The 9344-nt window shown below is 36.9% G+C and overlaps 1 protein-coding gene across 1 annotated transcript; it reads left to right on the forward strand.

The window, feature by feature from the left end:
- Window positions 1-5453: 5453 nt before the first annotated feature.
- LOC121898040 (protein FAM180A-like) lies at window positions 5454-9284 on the forward strand. The gene is made up of 3 exons (XM_042412923.1): window positions 5454-5532; window positions 8498-8595; window positions 8725-9284. Exons 1-3 carry the CDS (start codon window positions 5454-5456, stop codon window positions 9052-9054), a joined length of 507 nt encoding a protein of 168 aa, XP_042268857.1. The 3' UTR covers window positions 9055-9284.
- Window positions 9285-9344: the final 60 nt, after the last annotated feature.

Below are 9344 nucleotides of genomic sequence, written 5' to 3' on the forward strand. Positions count from 1 at the left end.
TTGCTTTTGTGTCATTTTTATACCAGTATGAGTACAGAAGCACTATTTACCTGTAGAGCACTCAATTTACCCCATCCCCATGTTCATTTTAAATTGTGCCATAGGGGTCATTGTTCTAAAACCATAATAATTAGATAACTTGTTTTAATTTCCATTTTAAGTTCCATGGGTACCGTTCTCCCCTATAGGACAACATTAAAATAAAATTAAAAATCCAGTTTGCATTTTAATGTTTTACATAATTTTACACAACATAATCCTCCATAATTATAACAAACTTGACTGTGAAATGAACTTTGCATTTTATATCAAAATTGATAGATTAATGTGTTTTGTTAAATTAAATGCAAACTAATTTTAGATTTCACAAAACAAATTTGGAAATATGTTGCATTTTTATGTTTACCTTTTGTTCGTTGTTTGAAAACCATAAAGCAAAAGTCAGTTCTATATAAATTCATTTTAAATGTATGTCAGGGTTATGCTCTGGAGTACACTGATACTGTAATTTCATTTTAAATTTGGCAGTCATGATTCCTTTTTAAACATGAAAATCAAATCAAATTATTTGAATTATGTCATATACCTTGTACACATATACAGTGCTACCATTAAATTTCAATTAAATCAAATTATTTTAATAAAGCACAGTTTTGTCAGTCCTAGATGTCCATAGAATGCAACAAAATCAGCTCTTACTTTTTGTTTGGAGGATACTTTTTATATTAATACTCCACAGACTTCCACCATCTGTAATTTTATACACAAAGAGATGTTTAACCTATTTTTGTCTTCCCTGTTCTGTCTTCATGTTTCCGTATAACCCAAGAGAAAATACCATCAGAACACTTTGATTTATTCTCACAATTCTGAAACAAAGCACTGCTGTTTTGATGTCCCGATAGTACTGGGTATTTGTAGCAACAAATGCAGAAACAGAGGTCATTTGTCAAAGTGCGGTAATTGTGTTCAGTCCAAAATCCAAACCCTGTTCTGTTCCCACAATGCTATTTTGGGTTGCGATTTGGATGCAGACTGTCCCAGAAAGTCACGTTTCGACTGCAGCCTGTGGAGATTTCAAACCTCTCCACGCAGCTAATTATAGTCATGCTCTTATGCTCTGTGTCTATGAAGAACAGATGGACAGTGGCTTTGACAGTCAGACAGTCAGACTTGGTGATCTGGTCAGGGAATGTGTCCTAGAAGCCAGAAATTATGAGGAGTTAGTATCACTTTAAAAACAGGAGGGTGGCTGAACGGATCATAAACTGGGTTTGGCCTGAAGACAGCAGCATACAATACAACTGCATAGTGATGACAGATGGTCTGTGAAAAAGCTGGGATGTCTGCAGTACCAGGCTGTGAAGTGGCAACTGCCCAGGGTGTGTGGATGCTGCATATCTCTAACTGTAGCAAAGAAAATGCTAATGTGTTCATGTGAAATTTATACAGTGTTAACAGTTTGCCAAGATTGTGTGCATTCAAAGTTTACAGCTTTCCTGAGTTAAGTGGAATTTTATTAAAGAAACCCAATACACCCAAAATCAAATACAAGTTACAAAATGATGACGTTTGTTTACATCTGTAACACATTTCCAGGGGTATCATATTGTTGACTAAACAGTGGAAGAAACACAAGTAAAAACTTTGATTTGGGTTATCCATCACTGTAAAGCAGGCCGCAGTATGTTCTACATGAAAATTAACATTGATAAATGTTGCCATCTAGTGGATATTTAGAGCTATTACAAATATCAATACAGATTTTAGGATCTATTCTGAATGTTGCATTAATAGTTTCTAGTTCAAATTCATCATCAAGAACATTTTGTTATTCTTTACATGAAGTTAAAGAACTCTGAGCTTTGATTAATGTTCCCTTATAAAGTGAGATATTCATGTGGAGTAGCATCAGCATTGTGCTTCTCTGTGTTTAAACAAATAATGTTCTTATGACACATCATATCACATAATATAACCTCATAATTTCTGCTTAATTAAGATCAAGGTAAAGATATTCTCTATCATTGTTTTATTTCTTTATATATGACTGGTACTGTATGTATATTCTGTACAATATATAGTGTATATATATGTATATACACTGTCTATATGTATATTTTTTAAGTATGCCACATACTATATGCTATTCTATGTTGTGAATGGTCAACTTAAGTTTGTAAAATGTCACTTTCTATTCTGTAGTTTGTACAATAAGTTTTGTTGTACCTAACTGCTGTTTTTTAGTTATTCAAAATTAACTGAAAATATATTAGTTATGACTCATGTTTTAATTGTTTTCCTCTTTCTCATAACATACATTTTAACTTGCCATAGCAGGTAAGGCACAGGTGACCCTAATAACATTAATCATGGCTCTGTTCCACTTAAGTGTACTAAGCCATGTAAGTGAGCCAGAACGCACAATATACTGTAGCGGCCTGAAACTGGCACACCTAAATGGAATGCAGCCATAATTGATGTTATTAGTTACACCTGTGTGTGATAAATTAAAGAGCGAGCCATGGGAAAGGTTAGGGCTATGTCTTCATTCAGCCATTAACTATCAGTGGTGAAAAAAGGAGTCAGATCTTTTACTCAAGTAAATGTAGCAATACAATATAAAAATACTCCATTACAAGTGAAAGTCCTTTATTTAAAGTTTTACTTGAATAAAAGTGTGACAGTATTGTAGCTAAATGTATTTCAAAAGTATAACAACTTGTTATGCAGAGAAAAGGGCCCTTTGACTTGTCATAGCAGGAAAAGCACAGCTGTTATAAATATCGTTAACGATGGCTCTGTTCTATAGTAAGTGTCCTGGTAAGCCATGACAGTGTGACAGTGAGCCAGCATGCACAATACTGGGACCTTGAAACTGAAGCAGCTAAATGGTATTCAGCGTCATTAATTCTGTTATTTACACCTGTGCTTTTCCTACTGTAACATAAATGTGCTGTGTGTAAAAAGGCCTGTCCTGGATTATTATAACAGAGGCATTAACATATAAATAGCACTGTATTGTTTCAATTGGCCAAGGTGTGGCTGATCTTTAACTATTTGACATATTATTGAGTATTTAATCTTCAAAAATGGAGCCAAAATTCGGCCCTGACCAAGCTGTCCTGACCTGACCTGCCTCGGTTCCACCCTGGCGTCTCTTTGTCCTTGGAGCCAAACCAGAGACGCCCTCCCAGAGCATTTTATCTGTTATTTTGTTCTCTTTCTTTTTCTCTTTCTCTCTCACCCCCACCCCCTGCTCTCTCTCCCCTCTATCTTCCCTCTGTATCTTCTATATCACACACACTGACATGCATGCTTACTATAATAAGAAAACATAAGCTAAATATGCTTTATTTCTTTTTGCTTGCCTGTTACATTGTTGTTATTATTGCTACTGTTTTGGGGGTGGGGGTTTGCTTTTCTTTTTCTCTTTTGTTTCAGTTTGTTTGAGTCTAGTTCTCTCTCTGTCTTGTACTGTGTCATACGTGTCTCCATGTTGGTCACTTGTATTGCACTATAAACAAATTTTTAAATTTTTAAAAAGAGAGAATCAAATAAAATGGCAAAAATACACATAGTGCACAATCTTCATATCCATCATCCATCAAGACTGGATTTAAAGATTTATATATTACAGCCCTGTCTTCCTTATTTGTTTGCTTTCCTTTTTCAAATCATTACTGACTTTACTCTTTTGCATGAAATGTCATCTACAGGAAGATGTGAGAGTTACTCCAAGAATGTTTACAAGCGGTATCTATACGCATGTAATTCCAATGAGTTTTTTTTAACTCAATATATCATGACAAGCAATGTCACTAAGTGCACGCATTCAGCAGGATATGACAGTCAGAACTGTTGGACACTTCCTTCTTCTGTTGTGTAACAGCAGCTGTCAGTCCACAGGCATGTCTTCTCTTCCAGCCTTAAACATGCATCATCTTCAGTACTGCCAGAGTATTTTCTGTGTGACATTATACTCATCAAGATTTAATGATTATAAAAATTGACCCAGTATCAGTAACCAGGTGACCATCAGTTGTTCCTTTCATTATATGACACTCGATCCTATAACATATAGAGCTCTGACGCACTCGGTAAGTACACCAATTTAAGAAAGGAAATTATTTGGGGAACAGCCTAGAATAACATTTTCGTTTAATTTGCCAATTAAAAGAATAATATGTTTGCTCAAGTTCTTGAGCTGTAGCTCTTGGAGGTTCCACAGAGGCCACAGTTCTTTTGCCAGCTTCAGCACAGTCTGTGTCTGCATTCCTCTACAGCAGCATGACTGCCACATCTTGTCTGAGACACTGGGCTCTCCAATTCTGAGTCACGGAAACATATCCTGAAGGCAAAAAGGGCAAAAAGCATGGAAATAACATCTAGAAAAAAATACAACCATGCTGTGCTCACATGTTGGCATCAGTAAGTATGCCCTAATGGAATAAATTAATGCTAAAATAGTGTTAAAACAAATAAAAGTTATTTATATGGTTGCACTTCTGGTAACTGTTCCTTAAGCTTGAGAAGGAGGTGAAGAGTGCCAAGCAGTGAACAAAGTCTTTTTGTGGTTTCTGCATATGTTTTCTGTCCAGAGCAGTGCGTGCATTGTTTAATTAGAAATAATTAGCTTAGCTGGGTTTCATGTTTGAAGTGTGAACTTTCCACGTGTCCTCGTGAGGAGGGCAAAATGTGCTGGTTCCCAGTGGTCATTCTGGCACCATCACGCACACTCCAACCCGCTGAGGGACACTGCTGTTGGTAAAAACAGAACTGACTTTGACCTTAAAGGTACATGAACACAGCTCCCAGAGGACAATAAACATGCTTTCTTACCCGTTCAGGTCCTCAATCCACAAATAGAAGCCAAGATAAATCACCCTTTGTCCTCTAAGATTTTTAAAAGAAAGCAAAAAACAGCAAGGACTTCAAAGTTTTGACTATAGGCACATAATATTAGTTCTGTGCAAAATAAGCAGATGAAAGTGATTTTTCAGTAGACAATAAAGAGAAATCTAAACCAGAGAGAGAATCACTGCTGCTAGTGATGAAAAATGAGGCTGATAATAGAACAAGAACAATAAAGTGACATTAACATGTACCTGTAAATGGTGAGTGCAGAAAGATTTAAAAATGAGAGTGAGTCTCTGAGCCTGATGACAACCAGCTGAAAGCATTAAAACTGTAAGAATCAGCTTATGAGGGGCAGAGAGGGACAAAGAGGGAGAGAGATCAAACAGAGATGGGAGGGGGAGAGAGAATACAGTCGCGAGGACAGACAGAGTGAGAGAACACAAATGGTGGTGATGCATGGTACAATGTTAAGCTGATTCAAAGTAAATAGAAGGAGAGAGACTCGACAGAGAGGCTATCTGGTAGAGAGAGACACACTGTCAGGAAAAACTTGAGCAGACCTGTCCAGCCTGTTTGCAGCTTTCACAGTCACCATGCTGTCCTGGAGAATGCTCCTAATTGGTCTTTTCTACTGCTGCATCAAAACAGGTGCCACACGGTATCGAAGTAAAGGTAAGAACTGAAATGAAACATAATATTTTCAGTGACAAACAGTTCCGTTTTTGTGCCTGTAAGAGAGGAAAGTTGTCATTGTAAGATTTTCTTGTATCCACATCCAGGTTTTCTTCACAGAGCAAAGATAATATTGAGTAGCAATGGTATTCTTGTTATGGAAAATGATGGTGGATTAATCCCAAAAATGGTAACAATAGCTGTCATGATCATGTTTTTTACTTGAGAGTCTGAGCCACAAAACAATTGATGAAAACATAAAGATATGTCAATTATTTATTCTGCATTAGTAGATCTTCCATTTGAAAAAAATCACAATTATAATCTGAATTCTAAAGCTTCATTTTTCATTAAACACTGATTAAGTGAGTCTTGGTTGTACACTGATTGTTCCTTGTTTATTGGTTCAGTTGTGCTTTATTATTAAACTGGAATATGAGCTATCCTTATTTCATTTACTGAAAGGAAATGAACAAAATATTGTTCAAACTTAGTGGAACTGTCTCAAACATCCTACTGGTGGGTAACTAGTAATGCTGGAAGAGTTATTTCTTCTCCTTCAAAACAATATTAAAGGTGACATCTTTAGATTTAACAGAACTGAGTACAATACAGCACAATACAAGAAACACAATACAAAATAATTACTATGCAAATGTATTGGTTTAATATCTTTCAAGTCACGGCACATTTCACTTTGATTCTCATCCGACTACTAAGTTCAGATGTCATCTGCACCTGTTTCCAATAGGAAAACAATGGCTGGGGTCCAAAAATGATCTGAAACAGGAAACTCATATTCTTCAAGTGAATGAAAAGCATACAGCTGAGATATTTAAACCAGCTTGAGGAGGGAAATTCTCTTGTCTGATTAAGTGAGATCTTTTGAATTTTGTGTTAAGTTCTTTGTTAAAATGCCTGGTTTTGACCCTATACACTTCTCCATGGCCAGGAAGTAACGAAATTCAAGAATGAAATCCAAGCATCAACATGTAGCACTTCATCATGCAAAGCTGGAACCATTGCCATTTGGTCATTGGCCTCTGTCATTCCTTTGATTCAACGTTCAGCTGGTAAACATATGAGTTCTGCGTGCAGTTTACTGATGAGATGCTGCATGATTTCTGGGTATGTCCATATTTTCCAAACAATCCAAGCTGCCAGGCATGTGAAGTTGCCCGGTACAAATTTCAGCGCACCATGTGATCTAAGATCTCATGACCTTCATTAATCTTTACCTTTAGGAATTACTGCTTACATCAGCAGCATACTGTAAATCAATGAATTATGTAGTGTGTGATTTAAGCCTGGCTCATTCCATTTGCTCCAAAATATAGACAGACTGCACTGCATCTCCACAGACACAACTCTCTTGGAGGGTAAAATGCTGAAAATGTTTTTCACAGGCATTGATTAAACAAGTCTTTCATCAATATGTTTTGCAGCAATATAGATTTACTTAATCATGGATATTTGAAGGACTCACCGAAAGGAAAAAGCTATCTTGCCATTTGTTGCACCCTTATTGAGCTTAGATTAATGGAGATCATTATCTCACCATTATGACTGACTTGTGTGGATGGTTTGATCCTGCAAAAGTCTATTAAAATATCATCATCTTGTTGCACTTGTTAAGCCTGTCATAAACAAGTGGATGGCAAGGAGAGACTGACTTGGCAGCTGAGTAATTGACTATGGCTTAGTTCTTTGGTTCCAGACATTCAGTGGATTTCTTAAGTGTGTTTCCATTAGATTGTTTGTGATAGTTAATTGCTGATTGCTCATGCTTCTGCATGAATGACGCAATGAATAGTGTATGTACTCTAGACAAGATTGTTCAGTTTTAATGTTTTTAAAGGCACTGCTGCAGATTAAGTAACTGACCAAAAACACTCAAGTGCAGTTCATTCAGTATTTGTGTCAGTCACTCATTTCCCATCATTTCAATTTCTGCACAACAAGGTGCTTTCCATCTATCTGCATCTGTCCTCTTTCCTCCATTTTTCCCTTCCATCTGTTCTTCTTTTAAACTACTGTACCCAACATTATTGCCTGGAGCTTTTCCTTTATACCATGTAATAAATAAGTTCCACATTTTACGTACATTATTAAAACCAGCCAGAAAAGAATGGTGGAGGCACTGGACAGTAAAACTGTGATCTAAATCTCTCTCTGGTCTGAATTTCTTTCTAATCTAATCTTTCCAATCTTTCTTTATCTTTTGCACTGCTATTAATTTTGTCTATGATTTCTTGACATATTTTGCCAGGCTCAGGCAAAGCAACAGCTCTGTTTCTGTACATTTAGTAATCTAAGTAATGTGAATGCATTGCATTTAAGGAATGTCTCTGCAAATGCATAGTGGTTATCCTTCCTCATGCTCCAGTCGTAAACAAGCAAGGGGAAAGGTTTTCGCCTGAGAGCTTTCTTCTACTGCTCTATTTGTTGTGGTTAACACCCTTGTGCGAATTCGAGAGGTTAAGGAATGTTGTGAACAGTTGAGGCTGAAATGCTAAGCCCATTCACTGCATGTCAAAATCATCTGGACTCTGTTGTATCAACCATGTGTTACTCCGCCTTTGATTCCGCTGCTGCCTTTGAAGTTTGAGGTCGCGTCTCATCGCCTGCAGGCAAAAGTCATCTGTAAGGTCAGAGAATGCAGAGTTTGAAATGCACACCCTGCGTATCATTGATTAACTACTCAAAGTTGTGGTCAGGGCCCGATGAATCTGGGTCTCACATGTGCCAGAAACCCAGCTAAAACCTGTTTTTCATGGTACCTGACAGTTTGGAGGATGTTATTCACTTGTCACAGGGTATCCAACTTTATAGGTTCATGAAAGCTTTTCAGTTCGCAGCAGTAAATCACAACAAAAACGTGATTAACCTGAAAGAAAAGGTTTGTTAATGTGACTGTCCTTGCTCTGCTAACACCACTCATTCACTGTCTCTCTTTACCTACTAGTCCTGTTCCCAGCTGCAAGCAGAATACAAAGAGGTGTTGCAACTTTGGTGAACCCCACCTTCCACAATTCATTTGACGATGTTCATCTATTATTTGAGGTGAGATAAACATATCCAAATATGCAGACCTTTTTTTCCAAGTGTTTTTAAGTGGAAAACAAGTAAACATAAACCTTTAGAATGACTACTGGAACAATTTTTTCTTTTCTTTTCACCAAATACCTGTAGATCCTACTGACTGGCATAAATTTTGAGGCCAGTGGAGAGTTTTCAGTGAGAGACGCCGAGCTGGCTTCTCTCCGAAAGACACGAGACCTGGAGGTCATCTGTGAGGACGTCATTCCTAGGAAGTTAACAGATGTATTTAGGCTCATCTCTGACCTTTCGGATTATAATGGTGAACTGCATCAGGACGATTTTGAGCGTACCGTGTTGACCTTGGTATACACCGCCGAGCAGGTGGTCAATTCCACTACTGAACACCAAAGAGATGTTTGGGCAGAGTCTTTCGTTAGCTTGTACAAAGCTATCAAACATGATCTGACAGGAACAAACTGAATGGATACAGGTGTTGCTACACAATGGCTCTGTGTTGGAGTTTAATATGCACATAAGAAAAACCCTCTTTTTTGAAAAATATCCAGTTTATGCATTGATTAGGCCATGAGAAGTCTGAAAGAAAAGTCCTGTGAGAAACTGTTGCCAAAAATAGGTAAAGTGCATTGAAACAATTATTAAAATATTGACTGTCACAGCAAAAGTTAATTCAAACTTGAGGTACTCTATATATATGTGTATATATATATATATATATATATATATATATATATATATATATATATATATAT

The sequence above is a fragment of the Thunnus maccoyii genome, chromosome 5 (genome assembly GCF_910596095.1).
Source record: "Thunnus maccoyii chromosome 5, fThuMac1.1, whole genome shotgun sequence".
Lineage (NCBI taxonomy): Eukaryota > Metazoa > Chordata > Actinopteri > Scombriformes > Scombridae > Thunnus > Thunnus maccoyii.

What these genes read in the sequence shown, in the direction of transcription:
- LOC121898040 (XM_042412923.1), top strand. Translation starts at nt 5,454, where the DNA reads ATGCTGTCCTGGAGAATGCTCCTAATTGGTCTTTTCTACTGCTGCATC. An exon ending in CACACGGTATCGAAGTAAAG is followed by an intron (nt 5,533 to 8,497) that starts GTAAGAACTGAA and finishes TTTACCTACTAG; the next exon opens with TCCTGTTCCCAGCTGCAAGC. An exon ending in ATGTTCATCTATTATTTGAG is followed by an intron (nt 8,596 to 8,724) that starts GTGAGATAAACA and finishes AAATACCTGTAG; the next exon opens with ATCCTACTGACTGGCATAAA.